Consider the following 20,013-nt stretch of genomic DNA (forward strand, 5'->3'; position numbering starts at 1 on the left):
AATCCCCCTAAACTTATTCTGGCACTGTTGCGTTGCGACTGCTCTGTTGCTTTGAATTCCGTGGCACGGAAACACAGTGCTCGGCCACATTGATGACAATGCTGATGATCACGTCAGTCACTTTTAGACCGACGACTTTGCCGACTTGGAAATCATTGGATGTAATCTTATCCTGTTCTTGCTGGACCAACGCGAATCAATCATGAAGCGGGGTGTACTGTAGGCCTATATAAACTTCGTGATTACAACGTAAAACTCAGAGGTAGGTTAGCACAAGTAACAAATTCATGGTGCACATGTCGATGCAGGACCGTTGGTAAGAAGTTGAACTTCTGAACCGGTCGTTCCCACGGATTTGCACATAGTGTTGACGTTCATCGCGATTCGCTGAAGAATTTGCTATATCTGAAGTATTGGCAGGTCTATGATTTGAGCCGTTCACTTGTCATTGATTGTCGCGTGTATCCATTGTAAATAGCTGGAAACTCGTGTGTAAACCCCCGGAGACCGAGCCTGTGCGCATCCGTATCCGAAGGATACTATTCCTGCCACATACCAAGAATCTTCATCACGCGAGCACATAAGTGGTCCCCCACTGTCTCCCTGCAATAAATACCCATATTTAGACAATTTATGTTTGGTGGTAGATTATTCCAAGTAGCCTTACTGGATTGAAGTAATATAAGAGTTTGTTAATGTCTTGAATAGGGTTGCATTTAAAACAAACGGTGTCTAAAACAGTGTTCTAAACAAATGGCTATTTTGAAAAACAATTTTTTTTCCAAACGTTAAGTATAAACAAGCCATAATTTTTGTTTTCAAAAAACATGTAGTGTGAGCATATACGGACGATTTGCCCCCAATATAGGCGACGTATACGACATGGAGTGGCTAGAACCCTCGAAATCGTCGTAGGTTCAACAGTTATAGCGAGTAAATATAAATCATTGGTACGGAATAGGTGTTCTGATGATGATGACCGCCGACCGTAAAAATGCTGCATAACGATTAACGATGTGGTCCATATTAAGGATATTTCTGGTCTGTTCATGACAATCCTCGATCGGAAGCCCTTCAAAGGAGCCATATTCACCTTATATTTTCAATTGTAAATGTCAATTCACTGTGGAGTTACAATTAAAGATTCGTGACGTCATGACTGAAGCCCTCGTCAAAGGAGCCATATTCACCTTATATTTTCAATTGTAAATGTCAATTCACTGTGGAGTTACAATTAAAGATTCGTGACGTCATGACTGAAAAATGACAATAAAAACATTATTTATACAAGACCCATGTTTTAAACATAATTGATTTAAATTTATTTTGTTAATAAATGCAACCCAGTAGTAATGATCTTTTTGCTGTTGTATCCTATAGTTAAGGTTGCATTTAAAACAAAAATCAATTTAAAACAAATATGTCTAAAACATGGCCCTTGTTTAAAACATGTTTTTTTATTTATTTATTAGCCATGACGGTTGTGGCGTCACAGCGGGATAACATTAACAATTGAAAATACACGGTAAATATGACTCCTTTGTCGAAAAAGGCTTCTGATCCCTGTCCTGAACGGACCAAACAGTATGTCTGACCAGGTCTGTATTTTTATGGAGCATTTTTACGGTCGGCGGCCATCATCATCATCATCAAAACATCCATTCCGTACCAGTGTCCAGTGATCTATAACTACGTTCCATAACTGTTGAACCCACGGCGATTTCGAGAGTTGCAACCATGTCGTATACGTCGACTATGTCGGGTGCGAATCGTCGGCAGGCACATATAGTATACATGTTTTTTCGAAACTATTTACAAAATTATGACATAGTTTTGAAAAAAAATGTTCTCATTGCCGTATAAAAGCTACGCATACATATACATATTATCCATATGTACATATACATATTATACATATAATCCATATTAGTACACAACTCACTTTACACGTATCAATATCTCCTTTTTCATATCCAGCGCATATCATGTCCTTCGTCACTAGGTGATATTTATTATGAAAACTGTACATATTCCGGCAATCGCTGTTTGACAGTATGGGCAAGTTGGCTTCTTGAAGATGTGGCGTACTTTGCGCGTATTCTAAAGTTCGATCTTCCGTTATGATTGCCAGAGAGCAAAATGAGACTGTATTCTTGATTACCAGTCGCTCCCCAACCCGCGATCCAACACTTGGATCCAGGTTTTGGGTTATCCTTTCCATGACTCGGAAGACATAGAATATTTGTATATTCGTCTGTTTCAACGGGTGTTTCCAGTTTGATAAGAGCGATGTCATCCATTGGAATGGTGGAGTTTGTGTAATTCGCGGACAACGCTTCCGCTATTCGATAACTTTGATGATGTGTCGATGCTCGTCGACCTACTGATATAGTTACATCGCGAATAACATTCTTCTCCCTGTAATTGTCAGGTAGTCAATATCATAATGATGCAAAGCCTGCACCCTATTGTACGACAATGAATCTACTATACATAACACCAATCCTCTATTCCAGAGGTGGCCAATCGACTGCAAATATTTTAAAGAACTCGCGATCGACCATCAGTTATAGTCACAGCAAGAAACATCACAATATATACCTTCTTTGTACTGCGAGTTAGTTTATGCTCCACTTATTTAATCTATACGATGGCATCTAGCGTATGATACAAAATGATGTAGGTTCCACTGGCCTATTGCCTATATGGGCTGCCGTGTGACGGATGCCTACACAAAACAAACTTGAAAATATATATCTCCACCTTATTATGCAGTGGGCGGCAGTTAATATCCACGATGGATGAATAATCGTCCCTCCACAGATATGCGTCCCATTGCTTCAATATAGAAAATAAATGTTATATAACAATAAGATAGCCTATAACAACGTCACGGCACCATGCTGGGAATCTGCAGTGGTCGGTATATTGTATATGCCTTGTATCAAAGTGACCTCCCAACGATGATAACCGGCCACTGTATGAGTGTGCTCAATCCTATCGGAATAATAAATTGTAGGGGATTGCTGAGAGTCGAAATATGAAACAAAATGCCCGAGTGGGCGAAATATCAGTAATATTATTATTTTATACACTGTAGAAGTTTAGTGGTTCTTACCACCTACAAAGGTATGGTGTGGCACTGACAGTATGATGACACAGTAGTCGAAATATCATGTGCATTTACGTCACGCGTGAAAAGAATACAATCTCCTACCAAGGCCCAAAATGGAACCGATGTTTTATCTGTTTAGCAGATATATTCTGAGACTAATCCGTTTTTCGGAAACAAATTAACGGTCTTTAGTCAATGCTATCTGAAACGGAGGTTCTTCATACGCGCATGACGATTATCTGAAATTACCGACACGTAATTTCAACTAGCGTCGGAGTCGGTTAGTCGTATTACGACCGGGACGTTGTTAGAGCTTACAGATTGAGCCTTAAAGGGGCACCGCGCTCTAAAAATGATGTGGTCTCAAATTGAAGATAAAAACGAACAAAGATTTTTGGCCGTTGCCATTTCCTTCAGAACGCCACCGTAATAGAGCTGCAAGTTATTGAAATTTCTACAAGACCAGCTGCCGCTGCTACTTAACCCGTTACATGGCACGATATTTTCACCGTCGCACTTGCTCGACGCGATTAGGCAATCACGCAGAGAACGAATTTTAGACAGTTGTCAGCCGATGTTATGAAAGAAATGGGTATAACTTTCGTTCTCCGCGTGACTGCCTTATCGCGTCGAGCAAGTGCGACAATGAAGACATTTTGTCATGTAACGGGTTAAGCAGCCGCTGCAGCTGGTCTTGTAGAAATTTCAATAAATTGCAGCCCCATTACGGTGGCGTTCTGAAGGAAATGGCCGAGGCCAAACATTTTTGTTCGTTTTTATCTTCAATTTGAGACCACATCATTTTTAGAGCGCATTGCCCCTTTAAATATACGATCAGAAAGTGGAATGTAATCTATCATCGTGTCAGTAAAAATAATTGATCAACCTATTACAAATAGGCATGATTTCAACAAACAACTATGCGATCGGACTGCTTGCATGATTTGCATGAAAATCTTACCGTTTTAGTCGCACCATCCATGGCCAGCTTCGCTCAGAGGCCTGACTTCCTCCAACGACTCGTTTTATCCTTCTGGCGGAAAGTCTATCGATTTTCTCATTTCGACTGCCGCATCTCCAATCTTTAGCGATCTGAGAATTTCAAAAGAACGTATAATTTCATTCATAACCCTCGGTACTAGGGCTAGCTTAAGTACTACTGATGTAGCGACGTGTAATAGTCAGTGATAGTTTCTAGACGTAGCCAGTGCCAGTATATTTTGGACGGAACGGGGGGTTGACTCCGAGTGATGGAATCTGCAGACTTTTATTTGTCAAAAACAGAGAGAAGCAGCGCCTAAGCAATCATTACGATAAGTGCGACGCAAGAGTATACTTACGACGCAACAGTGGGTTCAGTGGTATATCGTATTTCCCAGGCTCTTCCTCTGGCCGTGAAAAGCGTGTTACTCAGTGCAACAACTTACATATTTGACGCATTACATATTTTATATGCCTGGTGTCTTGTTATGTGAAAACAAACCTTAATTGTAGGAAATTGCCTTGTAACGGAGCCACGGAAAAGGTCGGGACGACAGTTGAATATGGATTACCTCACAATGTCTTCCCCAGTATTTATGGCTACACAAACATTCGTAAACACGGCCGTCGCGAGCATTGTCTTGACACGTTGCCTCGTTCATGCAGACCTTTTGCATGCAGATGCTGTCGCCTGAAAAGGTCGATATCGTGGTATACAAAACTATATTGGTGTGTGCTTGATCTGTATGACATCGGAAAATTAAATGTACGCAAATAAAATATTTATCATTACCGGGTTAATAAAACTTGTAATGCATACCTGGTAAATAACATTTCACTGGACTTGAATCGTCAAAACAGCACCCCAGACTGAGACATTCGCTTTCGTTCGAATTCGCCCCCACGTCCGTTAGCCCGCGTAGGCAGGTCTGACGTTTACGCTTTTTAACAATGCACTCTTTCCTCATATCATTTCCTGTAAAAATGGTAAAATAAACACTTTTGTCGAGTTTTGATGGCGATGTCATTTTGTGTCTATATAGAACTTTTATTGAGATTTTATAATAACTAACAATTAGTTTCAATCGTAAATCGCAAACTCATTTATTGTCGTTTCAACCAACTGCAGACACTGAAATGTTGCGAGATTGCCGGTATATATTTATGAAAATTAGACCTATACCATTAGCATAGTATACGCGTTAATGAATTTATCCGTGTTAACACTTGGAATGTACACATCACGATGCGATTAGCAGTATGTAATCACTGATGTCATCAATTGATCAATAGGGACGAAACTAACTACCGTGTCGATATCTTTACGAACATGTTTTGTGTTCATATTTACGTAGTCGCGAATGGCATGAAGGAGTCGATAAATGATACCGCGACGTCAAGATTAACGGATTTGCATACCTCAAAGATAAACAAGACATCGCGTGGCGGAATGGCCATGTCATCGTCGTTATACCCATACCATTCAGAAATATAATTACGTCATATACGGCTGTGAAACCAGAGGTGGTCTGTAACGAAGTATATCTACTTTTTTCGAAGTATACCCAGGTGCGTTTGTCTATTCGCACTATTTACTCAAGCGGGGGTGTTTACTAACTATTTCCATGTTTACTTCGACATTTTTGAATCCAAAACAATTTCATTTCGCGTTTTAGAGTTGGAAAGGTAGTTTCGTGATATATTGGAATCACTGCAATGAGTAGAATTGTCATTACAATCAGATGTCATAGCCACTATCCATCGCAGTCGCAGAATAACTTCGAGACATACCTATTGTGACGAAATAGTTGTGTAATCTTTAAAGGTATCGCCAGCAACGACAGAAGTCTGCCACTCCGACACAATCTTCTTCGTGAGATGCGTTAATTCAGTACTTTTCAAACATTGCATTCTGTGGTTCTATTTTGAGTGGCTTTGGCGCGCCCCGTTACCTCTACTTGCCTACTAGTAAGCCCTCAAAATTACCGGACTTCGATCTGACATATCAACCTCGCGTATCGACATATGCGTCATTCATTTTCATGTAGGGTTGCATTTAAAACAAATGGTTGAAGTTGTATAATTATGCCAGAATTGTGTAAATACTTTCCAAAAACATGTCGTATGAGCCTACGGACGACGATTACCACCCGATATAGCGTAGCGATATATCGTATACGATATGGGCAGGTTGCAACACTCAAAATAGTCGGTTCAACAGCTCTAGTACGTAGATATAGATCATTGGTACGGAATGAATTTTCTTATAATGATAACCGCCGATCGTAAAAGTGCTGCATGACGATGTAGTTCTGATTAAAGATATTTTGGTTCGTATATGACTGGGGTTGGAAGCCTACTTCGTCAAAGGAGCTATAGTTACCCTATATTTTCAATTGTGAATATCAATCCACTATGACGACACGATTGAATATGCGTGACGTCATGACTTAGAAAAAAGCAAAAAAAAAACAAACAATAATAAACATGTTTTAAACAAGGGCCTTGTTTTAAACATGTTTGTTTTAAATTGATTTTTGTTTTAGACACAACCCTATTTTCATCACCACTCGCTTTATGTTATCCCTTATTTATGTCCATCCAGTGTACATGCCTCTAAACTACATCGCATTGGCGCAGCTGAGTGTCTGATTTCAAAGACTACTCCAAGTGGTTTCGACACCTTCCTATCCTTTAAACGGCATCGCAGTCTTGTGGTGTTTTGAAATGATAAAATTATTAATAAAATGATACTGATACGCATTGTAAATTACGGCATTTCATCAACTTGAATATCACCAATGACTACTTTGACCACGTGTGTCTAAAACACGTTCCTTGGCCAATTTTTAATTTCTTGAACTTCCTGTAATTTCCAAGTAATGGTAGAAATGTAAAAAGGCAACGTCAATAATAAACCACTCAGTTCAGTGGAGATTGTAGATTGGTCTCACCTTTGACACAGCGCGGTTTAACTCCGGACCACGTCTGGTCGGATTGACAGGTTCTCACTTTGTCCCCGATAAGATTCATGCCATCAGCGCAAGAGTGTCGACACGTGTAACTGTTGACGATCCCAGTACGTAGGAAGCATTTGGTTCGGACGTGTGAGGACTCGTCAATCGGACAACCTATATACACAAAAATAGATGCACGCGTCATAATTCAGCGGCCACTAGATGATATATATATCGTTTCTCTTCCGCTTTTGGGCTTGGCTCTCGGCTTTTTGAAATAGGTTTATATTGGTAGATAATCGCCAGAGATCAAGAGAGATAATCTTACCACATATTACTGATGCTCCACGCATGAAATGACTGCACGGTAAAGATTTCTTGCCGTCCCACTTCTCGGAGGGACATTGCTCAATGTTCTCTTCGTCTCCACGGCAATTCACCTTTTATAAAGCTATATTTAAACGTAATACGCATTCTAATTTGATAAGCTATATCATGCATTATATTTTGATTATAATTATCATTTATTTCACGGCGTTTGGGCATCTGGTCATTTGGTCATTGGTCATGTTACGCTATATAAGCCGATACACCTGTAAATTCGTCGACTTATAGCCTATAACTGCCCACTTTTGCTTTGTACGACACATACCGATACAATGTGAAAACATATAGTGATTATGATATGTGCTGTATATTGTTTGCGTTGAAAAAAAACTTTGGAAACAACAGGACTCCAATGTCCAATCCCCCCTCGATACTCTGGATCTCGGAAGTCACGATCGCCAAAAATGTTTACATTCTGGAGACGCTCCCGGCTGTAATGCTATGGTACACGCCATAAAAGCCCACCTTAGACATGACAACCGGGCCATATCCATGACCAAACCCGCCTTTTTTCCTCGCAATTACTCCTCCAACGCGGAAACCCAGTTGGCGACAAATAACAGATGCATCTGCCGTTGTCCAGCCATTTCCGCAGATCGTACCCCATGAGTTGTCTGGTATCGGGACTTCCACGCGACCCATAAATGATAGACTGCTGTCTACAATACGCGCTCCTGTTGAAATCTCCTCTGAATCTAAAAGTAAATAGAGGAGCATTTGATGAGTCATGCATATCTGCTGATCACGGATAGTACGTACTCATGGGTATGCCTATCAGACATGGGGTGATTACTTCATGAATGTAATCGATTGCGATTACGATTACTTGTGAATCCCGCGATTACGATTACGATTACGATTACAGCAAAATCAGGAAGTAGTCGATTACGATTACGATTACATTTCAAATGTAATCACGATTACTCACGATTACATTTGTTTTGCTTCTTGAAGAACTAATTTCAGAAGACACACAGGAAGACAATATAAGGCTTGCGATGAAAAGGTCTAATGATATAACAACTTTCTTTATATATCATACGTCATTTGCTTGTTACGTCATAATGTACCCATTGCCCAACTCTATGCAGGACTATTCGTCGCACCCAACGATTTGCATTCTTGCCAGGTCCGTAACTGCAACACCCCAAACTTCCCAATAGGACCGGAAGCGAGCTCCAAGGGGACTCAAAAGTATTTCGTGAATCAACATAAATTATTATAGAGTATTTTTAAGAGAGTTTATTAACTTGGAAATTTTCTTCGAGCTTCGGGATTTAATGTCTCTAAATAGCTTGATTTTGAAATGCATACCTCTCCCGCTCAAGAAAAAAAGCATGCATAATTTATAGGAATAGGCATTTCGGTGTCAGTAGCCGCGATCTGTGGGCGTGACGAATAGTCCGGTCCTTCCAATCTGAGCCCCAACAATGCAAATGCCGCCCACAGAGGAGTGAATACATAAGAATTCGTGTGTGCGTCTCACGAAAGTTTTTTTTAATCTGCTACGTTAGGGCGACTACAGTATCTTTTGATTATATAAAAGACGGGAGGTCACGAATCAACAACATACAATAAAGTAATTATAATAACATACCAGAGGCTATAGTTATGAATTAGGTGCCCCAGCTCTACGGGTAAATCTGAATGAATAGCAATATAATGTAATTACCAATATTATTGACGAAATTAAGTCATCAACTTGAAAACTACACCCTATGAGGCCCCAATACCCAGGGTTGTAATGACTCGAGTTCGACTCGAATCGCGATTTTTCGGTGACTAGACTTGACTCAAGTCATATTTTTAAATGCGTAAATTGACTCGTTTCGAGTCAAATTTTGTATTGACTCGACATGTACTCGATTCATTTTGCGTGACTCGAACCAAGTCATATGACTCGAGACTAGAACGGCCAAGACAGACATTCCATATGTAACTTCGAAGAATAGTAAAGTTACCACATCATTTGAATTTCGTCTATCAGTTCTGATACTTGGAAATAGGGCCGTAAACTGTGAAAACTGATGAAGATTACTATATTATGAATACGAGCCATTCTATATCACTCGAGCAGAGTTGGAAAAAGTAGGTTAAACCGGATAGACCTGAAAACTGATCTGTGAACATAACGACTTGGACTCGACCCTATGCTAGCTGACTTGGACTCGGACTTGACTCAGGGATGAATTGAAAATGACTTGACTTGACTCGAGTCAAAACTATAAAAGTGAGATTGACATTGTGACTTGGTTACAACCCTACCAATACCAACGTTTGGAGTGGAGGACGAATTGCTGTTTTGGTCCTGATTGTACCTACAACCCACGCTAACATGGTGTATAACCGGATGGCTATGGCGACAGGTATAAATGTCGAGTGAAGAATTGTGAAATAATGATTGGCGCCCGTTTCAAGTAGAGTCATATGAGAATAAAATAAAGTGAACTTAAAATTCTACCTTCCACTTTATACAGATACTACAAGCTGCCGTTAAGAGAAACGGCAAAGAACGTCTCGGTTATGATATATAACAGCAGCTGTTGATTTTAACCATCGTAATGTTTTATTTGACGAGTACAAAATTTCAAATCTTTGTCCGGTGTGCGTACAATACATACGTATACTACATAGATAGGCCTACTGCTCGCCAAGCAGCAACAGTCAAACTGCGTTTAACTTAGGCTTACCATATTTTGGAAATCTAAAAAGAGGACACTTTTTCAGAAATTTAAGACTAGCAAAAAATAAGAATTCTCAAAAATCGGTGACCCGCCGGAGCGTCACTTCTGTGCTAATTTACGGCATATCACTCGCATTTTGCTCTAAATGTTACCTAAATTTTCAAAAAAGAGGACAAAAGGGCGTCCTCCGAGGACACTTTCAAAAAAGTCAAAAAAGAGGACTAATCCTCTTAAAAGAGGACGTATGGTAACCCTAGTTTAACTAAGCATAACCAAATAGCAATACATAAGTTATTATTTGAAACTAGGCAGAGTGGTGATTGGATTATTATCTTGAGGCGAGGTAGTGGCGTCTGATGTGTATTGATAACCTGATATACAGTATGGCTTACACTGCTCTAATAATCACACAACAATGTACATCGAATATATATTTACTACGTGTGGATACTTCTTACGCAAAGACGAGCAAAGCTAATACTTCTGACGTAATAATAAGCAGTGGCGTTTGAAAATCAACCGGTTGCGCTATCAACAACCTGGTATAATATCTCTTCCTTGTTCACGAATGTTCGGTTATGTCATATTCATTGTACAAATAAAAAGTAATCGCTCTCTCACAAAGAAATCGATTACGTATGTGAAGTAGTCGATTACGATTACGATTACTTTGGATTTTTTTCGAATGTAATCGATTGCGATTACGATTACTTGAAAATGCTGTAATCGTCGTAATCGATTACGATTACTAATCGCGATTACCCCATGTCTGATGCCTATGGAAATATTCTTTTCAAGTATACTGAAAATATAAGCTACTTGTTACTAAGAGTAAATTGATCAACGAGAATTATTTGGTTTATTACTATTTTCCACTGCAGAAGGATGTAAACCTCAATTGGCCGTCTCGCACTGTACGAAACATAAAGCTTCTTTGCGTTATATGGAAATGATGTTTCTATGAAGTCATGATCAATCCACAGCATTTTTACTAAGCACATTGAACTAGGTGCGGTTGCAAAAATACTTAATAACCATTAATGTGATGTCGAAATGGCATTACATTGTTTGTGGTCCCATAAATGGCACATATTTAAATTTTTCACATCATTCATGGTTGATTTGACGTTCTATCGAGTGATTATCGACTCGGACTAAAACCCAATTATTCGATTCAATTGTTGAAACTGAACGTCAGGTACGTTTATGACATAAGCTTCATAATATTCAGTTTAAGTCAGAGAAGAGTCCAGAAGGAATAAAATTCTTCGAATCTCGGTTTCGCAAGAAAAGAAATTATTATGGTATTTCTGATTTCAACGGTTACTTTTTAGGACAAACATTAATCTCTAAAGATGCGGTACAAACCTAGGCATTTAAAGTATATGCAATCAACGCAACACAAAATGAATTATTCGAAAAGGCATAGCTTATCAGCGTCCACGATCGCCCACGCTGGAGGCGCTTAACAAGGGCCCAAAACTGATTATCTTGATGTTCTTTTGTTTCCTGTTTTCTTTTGCCCTTTATTTAATTGAAAGTCGATATATATATATTATCAGCGTTTCTTAATCTTGTCACCAGCGCCGCCAAGGGGCGATTTGGATTTTGAAGGGGCAGAAACGCTCAGGGGTGATATTGGGAGCTCTGTGTTCAGGGAGGGTGGTGGTGGTATGGCGGCTGCTAAAGAAAAATGGCGTCGCTGTATAGGGTGCAGTAGGGACATATGTTATGACATATTATATTGTAGAACGATAGTTCTATAAACCCCTGAGTTCTTATTGCAAATCAACATTCGACAAAATCTGTCAAATCTCGACATTTTTCGTCGCGCTCCGCTCGAAATATATGCCGACAAGGTTTGCAACATGTTTCCATGAATGCAGTGGCTTATTAGAATTCATATAAAATTAATTGCGCGTACTTTTAGATCCCCAATTTCCCGTCAAAATACTCCGGTCACGCTAGATGGGACTATTTTCCAGAAAATGTTTCGAACTAGGTAGGTATTTTATCCCACAGCGCACAGCGTGCCGAATTCGAAGAAAGAGGCACTGTACCACTTTTGAGAGTGAGAGCCCGTACCATATGGTTGTTATAACCACCTTGATTTGATCCCGAATATAGCACAGCATGCAATTATTATAGCGTTAATTAGTCGATTAGTCCTCGGGCGCGATTCAAGCTATTTCCAACAGTGAAGTCCCAACCAGAAAAGACCGACCGGACTTCGAACTCTTACCCGTTATTTTACGACCGTCCTTAAAATATGGGGGAGGGGGGCGCCAGACCTAGGCAATGTTCGAAAAGAGAACCTGAAAATTCTGCTTTTAACTGTCATAGCCTTCCATGCCATCAAACTATCCGCTGCAATTGCTAGCATTCTTGTTGCATTTTGTGATATCACGACGACAAGGGGGTGCGAGATTTTTCACTATCATAAAGGGAGGGGGGGCGGGTGTCTAAAAAGTTTGAGAACCATTGCTGTAGATGCTGATGATTCTGGTAATATGTTAACACGACTGGACATTGTCAATTGGACAAGTTCGATAACTGGACTGTGATGCAGTCGATTACGGCCCCCGATGATATTGAAACACGGCATATATAATGAGATCCCCTCGAACTACTCTCGGTGCAATTTATATTATGCTTTATCATGACTAGTGTGAAGCAGTTCCCATGGGCTGGGATGGATTGACTTTGATCATTTACTGAGTTTGTTTTCGTTGCGCCGAAAGTTGAAAAGTTCAGAGCAACGAAGTTTTGACCGAAGGCGGAAACTATTCTGCATATTTTCTCAAGAATTTAGCTATGATGGGAATATATATTATGAGAGTGTTTCCTAGAACATTCATAAACGAACACCAAGATAAGCTGCTATGAGAGGTGATTCTAATGAGAGGTATGTATCGTAGCACGCATTACAGTGCAGTTCTATTTTTCTACCGAAATGGACGCATTTCGTTAAGTAATCTGTTACGGCACTTAATCCGTGTAATGAATGACTGTACTTCAGAAGAAAGAAGCATAAATATTTATGGGATTAAAACTTCATTTCGTCTGATACACACATTCATGTCGATTTCATCTCGATAATTCACGTTCGCAATTAAAACAGAAATATCGAACATTTCGGTAACTCGTAATCTCTGTTATCATGATCAATAAATTAAATAAAGTTTTTCGGACTGGATCATATATGTAGGCCCTTCCGGTCGCGACTGGCGCAGATATGAGAGCATTCACCTCAACACCAATATAGCTCGTGTCCGACCGGAATCGATACCAAACTTCATACCGAATCGTTGGAGATTTAAATAGGCTCATCGCTCATACTGCAGAGACTTGCAAAAACCACGGGCCAAATTGGAGCGTGCCGTAAATCAGATATACGCTATATGTGATTAGGGTTGCATTTAAAACAAACGGTGTTTAAAAACACTTTGTTTAAAACATGTTTTAAACAGCGTTTTAAAAAAATGCCTTTTAAAAAAAAAAATTGTGTTTTTTTAAGTTGTAAAATTATGCCATAATTATGTAAATAGTTTACAAAAAACATGTTGTATGAGGCTATGGACAATTACCACCCGATATAGCCGACGTATATCGATAGGGGATGGTTGGAACCCTCAAAATAGTCTGTTCAACAGCGATAGTACATATATTTCGTCAAAGGAGCTATTTTTACCCTATATTTTCAATTGTCAATGTCAATCCACTATGACGTCACAATTGAATATTCATGACGTCATGGTTTTAAAAAACGTAAAAACAATGAAAAATACGTTTTAAATTAGGTCCTTGTTTTAAACATGTTTGTTTTAAATTGATTTTTGTTTTAAATGCAACCCTATATATGATGCAGTTTTACTATCATGCTGATGTGAAATTTCAGACAACTTCCCCCCGAAATATATCTATAAGTGTAAACGAACCAGGGCTACATGTCACAATGTCGATGATTAAACCATAGCTATAATCTAGTGTATGAACTCATAAGAGAGGTTTCCTAATATAATTAACCCATCATGAGCAATAAAGGTGTTTACAGACACGATCTAAGAACAATATTAATCTTTGTTGTGGCCAGAGTAAAAAATCCATTGAAAGTTTGAAATAAGACTAATAGATGACAACAACTTAATTTGCTGCGATTTAGGCTGTACATAATTACTTCAGTTCATTGTGACAGCAGACTGACTCTCGCTTTATAGCATGTTGTGAAAAATATCGAAGAACGCAGGCGTCCCAACGCTCTTAAGAATATCAGCTGTGCGTCGGAAAATACATGAACTAGTTGACCTCTGAGCTACTTTTCTACTTGAGTACCAACGCTGATTACTTTAACAAGTTCTGGTAATAGTCCAACTGGAGAAAACCTCTTCGAGAACTGAAGCAGGGGAACTGGAAGCATTATAATATATCAAAGAGCATCTTAGTACGTTATGCCGCATGTAAATAACAAAAATAACAAAGAACTATGGGCAGGGCATCGTTCTGAAGATTTTGCTGCGCGGTTTGACGTTCGCTATGCTGCAAAATGATTTGCGGGTTGACATGCATCAATGCACCCTACATAAGATATTTGTAATACTTAAATTCAAATCCCCGCTTATACCCTTGTAATAATTACGACCTGTTTGTGTACATAAATATACAAGGAGTGGATTAGTGGCATATTGTGTTACTAGATAACGTTTTGCCTAATTGATTAAGCACAAGTATTGATGCGACACATTGGATACAATCTTATCAAGGCAGGCTCAGATGTTGATTTCGGGTTGAAAGAGGTATATTCAATCTCCTAACTGGAAGGTCCCCAGATGATATCGGTAGCTCCCCCATTTTGTTCTCATAGCATAGCGGAGTACAGAATGTATGGAGACCTTCATATATCTCATGCGACTGCAATATAATTATTCGTCCCATTGCACATATACTGAAGAACTCATATTCACTCACGTACCCACGTATCCACGTACCCACGTACCCACCCACTCACTCACCCTCTCACCCACCGACCCAAACAACCCAGTGGTCAGATTCAGCCGGTTCGCACTGGTTTTACAGAGCCCTCTCGCGAAATCTTATGAGATTAGCGAGTCGGTTGTCATTACTGGTTACTGCCAATTACTTTTGGTATGTGAACCTACTGAAAGATATAACTTTTGTGATAGAACCGGCTGATAAAAATTTGAATCTGATCCCTCTGACTATACCGAGCAAAGGTCGTGGCCCTTTCGAAGTTCTAGATCGATATGTTTGAGAAGCACTGTTGGATACTTTATGCAGCTTGGCGGAGATTGAACAAGTTAAGCGGTTCCGAAACACGGAAAAATTGCAATGTCTCTGCGGCGGGAGTAATAATAAATACGACGCAATGACAACAATATATAAAGGCCCATATGACGGATGGCTTGTATGAAGTGACATCGGGATCCTCAAATAAAGGAAACCTAAAATATGCTGAAAACTTTTACCGGAATGTAACAGTAATGTAGCCTAGTCAACGGACAATCGTACCCGGCACATTTAATCCTAAACATTTACAATTGCTAATGGTTCACAGTTTGCTCGGTACATACAAGATACGTATCATTGACAGTATATGGCTCAAAGACACAGCAGGATACTAAACTTACAGTCGTAATATTCTGCGTCGTAATAGTCGTCAAAAGCCCATCGTAATCGTTGCTTCGGAGCATTATTTTCCGAATATTGAGTTTCATTTATCGGGTATTTCTTGTTGCCCACGCTTCCGTTTATAACTGCATTGACTTTCTTTTCCGCCGTCCGACCCAGCGTACCCGGATCTATTCGCCTCGATACATTTGGGTTGGAAAGGAGTAACAGGTAGAAAAGAGTGATCCTTGACTTCAATGCGAGGATATGGAATGATATGGTTTGCACGTTGTCGCTATATGTCGACAGTTTCATTTCAATTTGTTATTTTGCGAAATAAGTAGAGCAATATCGTCACCTGTCAAGCAGAAATTTCAATCTCTTCTTGCCACTATATTATGAATACCATATTCATGCGTTAAATGAAAAAACGAGAATGTTTCAGTGGTAATGAAGAAGGCTGGCCAGTGGCCATGCAGGCATGCAGGCATGAGCTCCTCAACACTAGAGCTTGACCGATATCAGAATTTGGCCGAAAAAATTATGTTTCTGCTATAATATAAATATGTGATCTATTTCAAGTACAACTTCTGATTAGTAGGGTGATTTTTGTGACCCAAAAAAAGGAAGAGTTCGACCTAAAAAATCAAAATTTTGACATTTTTTGACTTTAAAAACTTAATTTTGACCAAATTGTGACCTAACGTATGCAAATTACGTGTTCTCCCACGTAATGTTGGAATTTTACTTTGTAAACAATTTTGATATGTTTTGACCTAACGCTACAATTTTGACATTTTTTTGACATGTCAAAAAAAAAATCGCCCCACTGATTAGTAAAAAATTGAAAAATAAATCTTATATTTTGTTATTCTCTAGCTGAGTGAGAAACTGGTACATAACTTCGAGTATAAAAGCAGTAGGCCTACTTGTATTGTTTAGGAAACACAAATCTTCAGCATTGTCACCGAGAATTCAATCCCTATCACCCTCAATAATTAAGCCAAGATTACCGAAGATTGAATCAAAGTCAGGATATCTGGTGGAGCATAAGGAAAGGACGTGGAAAGGAAAGGCATAACTCTCAATAAATCGTTCAATATTGCAAAATTGAGCGAGCTTGGCTCAGAATGCTATTCGAGCTGAGGCTCTTGACCGACAATCTTGAATTTCATCAAATATATATTATAAACTACCTTCATCGGCAATATATCCATACCCCGTAACTTGACTGAAGGGGTCAAATTTTCGATTGGAAATTACAGTATATAGCTGGGGCGGGAAACTTCTCCAGTCGGCGGGCCGGATATAGGAAAATTGGGTACTTGGCGGGTCGGATTGCTGAATCGTACAATATTCGCCCTTTTATCCACATATACACGGAATAAATCGTATTTAAGCAATGTATTTGAACGACAGCAATGTCACCTGAAAGCCATTTCTCGCCGATAATGACGAAGACGATGCGGATTTGAGAACAGCATCGCCATAAAGGTGCCTCCGTGTCTGCTTCTCTCGGATCAACACACGGTGCATTCAAATTGTCCTTTAGTGACCGGCTTACCGAGCGCGACATTTGATAAAACGGGTATCAATCGAAAGCTACCGCGGTACTGATTGCGAAAATATAAAGTTTATTCTGCTCGTGGCCCTGGAACCCCCCCCCCCCCCCAAAAAAAAAATAAGCCTCGAATGTTGCATTGTAACAGGGTTCGGTATTGCGACGCAATCATGCCGTCTGGGAGCAAGTGAGAGCAGCGCGAACCGCAAGGGTATTGGCTATTGTTGCGCAACCGATTGAGCATTCACATTCTCACTCTCGTGCGCACTTGCTCCTGAGCTGCTCAGACGGCATTGTTGCCTTATTAACCATAAATTGTCTTTAGCCAAATGGAAAGTGTGACGTAGATCAATTTCACTGAGCCGTGAGATTTGCTTGTGTCCACAACATATATGGTGCACACTATGGCGCAATTCTTAATTAAGATTTCAAGGCGTTCGTTAAGCCCGGTACCCCAAATTTACCAAGATATCATTTCATTAGGGTTGAGTACATGGTAAATGCCGATAACGCAAGTCTTCTCGCTTCGACGAACTTACGCATAAGCTCTACTCACGCACGCTGCGCAGTGCGCACACACGTATATAATAACGTACAGTCACTAAAATTTAGCGTTACAGCAATTAGTGAGGAATCTCGGCAGAATGGGGCCGCGGGCCACATTATCATATAAGACGGGGAAGCGTCCGCGGGCCGGATCCGGCCCGCGGGCCGTATGTTGCCTGCCCCTGGTATATAGGCTATATATAGTAGCTAGAAACACAGTGCTGAAACACATTGCTGAAGGTTCGCCAATATCGGCAAGTATACGCTGTCGCCGGCGTAACTAAAAGCGGTCCTAGAATTTAAGCATTTCCCTGTGATAATATCTGCGTCACAACCGATCCATGACGTCATGATATTGCTGAAACTTCGTCTCATGGACTTTTATCACGGCGATACATCAGGGATATTTAGAACTACAGATATTCCTGTTAAAGCAAACGTCTCTATATGCGCACAGTGACCAATAACGATATACGGTGCTGATACACCATATAAAAAGAACATTAGCGAAGAATAACTTGTTTCAAACTGAGGTTCCGCACCATACGGAAACAGATGTTGGCCTAATCACTACTGACCTATGGTGCACTCTATCTCCATCGAATTTCCATAAATCTTTTTACTCCCGACCCGTTGATCGGTTGGCTAAAGCTACTCATCAACTCAATCAATGAATTCTAGCTTTGCATTAGTTGGGCAAAGATTTCGCTGTAAAATTTCAACTCGCTTGCTTTGCCTCTCACCATCAGTCAGCTCTGACCAGATTATTTGCCAATATTGATGCAAACTGAATTGAATCATTAAAGAAATCGCTTATTGTTCAAACGAGCGTCCGCTGTTAGTGGAGTGCAAGGCATCCCGCACTTTACCTGCACACGCGACCTCGAAATGGGTGCAGAAAGTCTACTGCTCCATGTTCTAAGCTATTTAACTCTATTTAACGACAAGTCCAATGGCGTAGCTTACCTTCCGGCGCCGCAAGCCGAAGACCGCCGGAAAACTAAGCAAGAGATTATCTGTTACTATTGAAAAAAGTCTAATAGACGTAAACGTCACGGGAATGGACTTCATGAAATTTACCTCATAAGATAATCCGGCAATAATCCTGACCTATGTTTTATCTGACAAACATCCCTAAAGCAATTTGGTTTGTGGTATCATATTTATGTTTATGTCACCGCGGTGATTTGTAACAGATTACTCACATTGGTAGTAGCCTATATGCCGAAGTCACTCAATCAACGTGATTATTCTACCAGTTGTTTGTGGTGTATACGTATACACTATAGCCAACACAATTTCACCAGCGATTTTAATCACGTTGATACTCGTTCTTTTGGTGCAATCTATAGATGCAGTACATCCTAATATAATAGATTATGGCAATTGTTACAGATATGTTCGTTGGATTTCGTTAAATGCTAGGCTACATAATATTTTAGCATTACTGATCACTAAGACGATTTTTTGACCTTAAAAAACTTAATTTTGACCTCGTGTATGTAAGTTTGGTGTTTTCCCACATAATGTTACAATTGTACTACTTATATTCATTTTTGGTGGGAGCTGTCTGTCCTTACGAAGTAGTTTGGCCTGAAAATCGTCTTTGACTTAAAAACTGCCACCTTTTACATGAAAAAACCTTATTTGAATGAAATCTGGACCATGAAGAATTCCAGTATCACGTATTATGGTAGAAATAATTTAAAACAAATTGTAGTACAACGAAAGATACTTTCCTACATTCTCGGGTAGAAAGTGTCTGATTTACTAAATAGCTTTCCAAGAATAGAGAAAGAATGTTTAACAGCAGCAGTTGTTGGCTGGCAAGACTGAAGTTATGCGTACACTGTTGGTGACACACTGTGTAGCTTCATTTTGACAATGTTGTCTCCGTCACAATTTTTCATCGTGCTCTGCGTGATATAATAATATATTGTAATTGCAATGGCTCTTTGACTTTTGTAGTCTTCGAGGCGATTTTCATTCTCTTCTCTCAGCCAATCGTCAGTCTCTCGCTCCCATGCGTCCCCCCATCCCGGTCTCTGCTGCCGACTTTTAGCACGGCTCACTTTCAGTCTGGGCTTTTCAATGCACTACCGTAGCAGCGAGATCAGAAGATGGTCAGAACCGGGATTCGAACCCAGTTCCTCCGGT

General features: G+C 39.8%; 1 protein-coding gene across 1 annotated transcript; it reads right to left on the reverse strand.

The window, feature by feature from the left end:
* Positions 1 to 208: 208 nt before the first annotated feature.
* On the reverse strand, positions 209 to 17,408 carry LOC145458575 (neurotrypsin-like). Its single transcript, XM_080336986.1, has 11 exons — positions 15,770 to 17,408; positions 7,906 to 8,135; positions 7,382 to 7,493; positions 7,051 to 7,227; positions 4,917 to 5,072; positions 4,669 to 4,787; positions 4,077 to 4,207; positions 2,764 to 2,838; positions 2,162 to 2,418; positions 1,943 to 2,100; positions 209 to 603 (listed from the first exon to the last, which is right to left on the reverse strand). Exons 1-11 carry the CDS (start codon positions 16,062 to 16,064, stop codon positions 439 to 441), a joined length of 1,875 nt encoding a protein of 624 aa, XP_080193112.1. The 5' UTR covers positions 16,065 to 17,408; the 3' UTR covers positions 209 to 438.
* Positions 17,409 to 20,013: the final 2,605 nt, after the last annotated feature.

The sequence above is a fragment of the Botryllus schlosseri genome, chromosome 16 (assembly GCF_051294905.1).
Source record: "Botryllus schlosseri isolate E-star chromosome 16, Bs_hap1, whole genome shotgun sequence".
Taxonomy (NCBI): Eukaryota; Metazoa; Chordata; class Ascidiacea; order Stolidobranchia; family Styelidae; genus Botryllus; species Botryllus schlosseri.

Bases quoted from the DNA above. Each gene is read 5' to 3' on its own strand.
- LOC145458575 (XM_080336986.1), bottom strand. From the start codon at position 16,064: ATGAAACTGTCGACATATAGCGACAACGTGCAAACCATATCATTCCAT. The intron at 8,136-15,769 runs GTAAGTTTAGTA...ATTTACTTTTAG, and splicing joins CGACGCAGAATATTACGACT to ATTCAGAGGAGATTTCAACA. The intron at 2,101-2,161 runs GTAATCAAGAAT...ATCGAACTTTAG, and splicing joins CGCGGGTTGGGGAGCGACTG to AATACGCGCAAAGTACGCCA.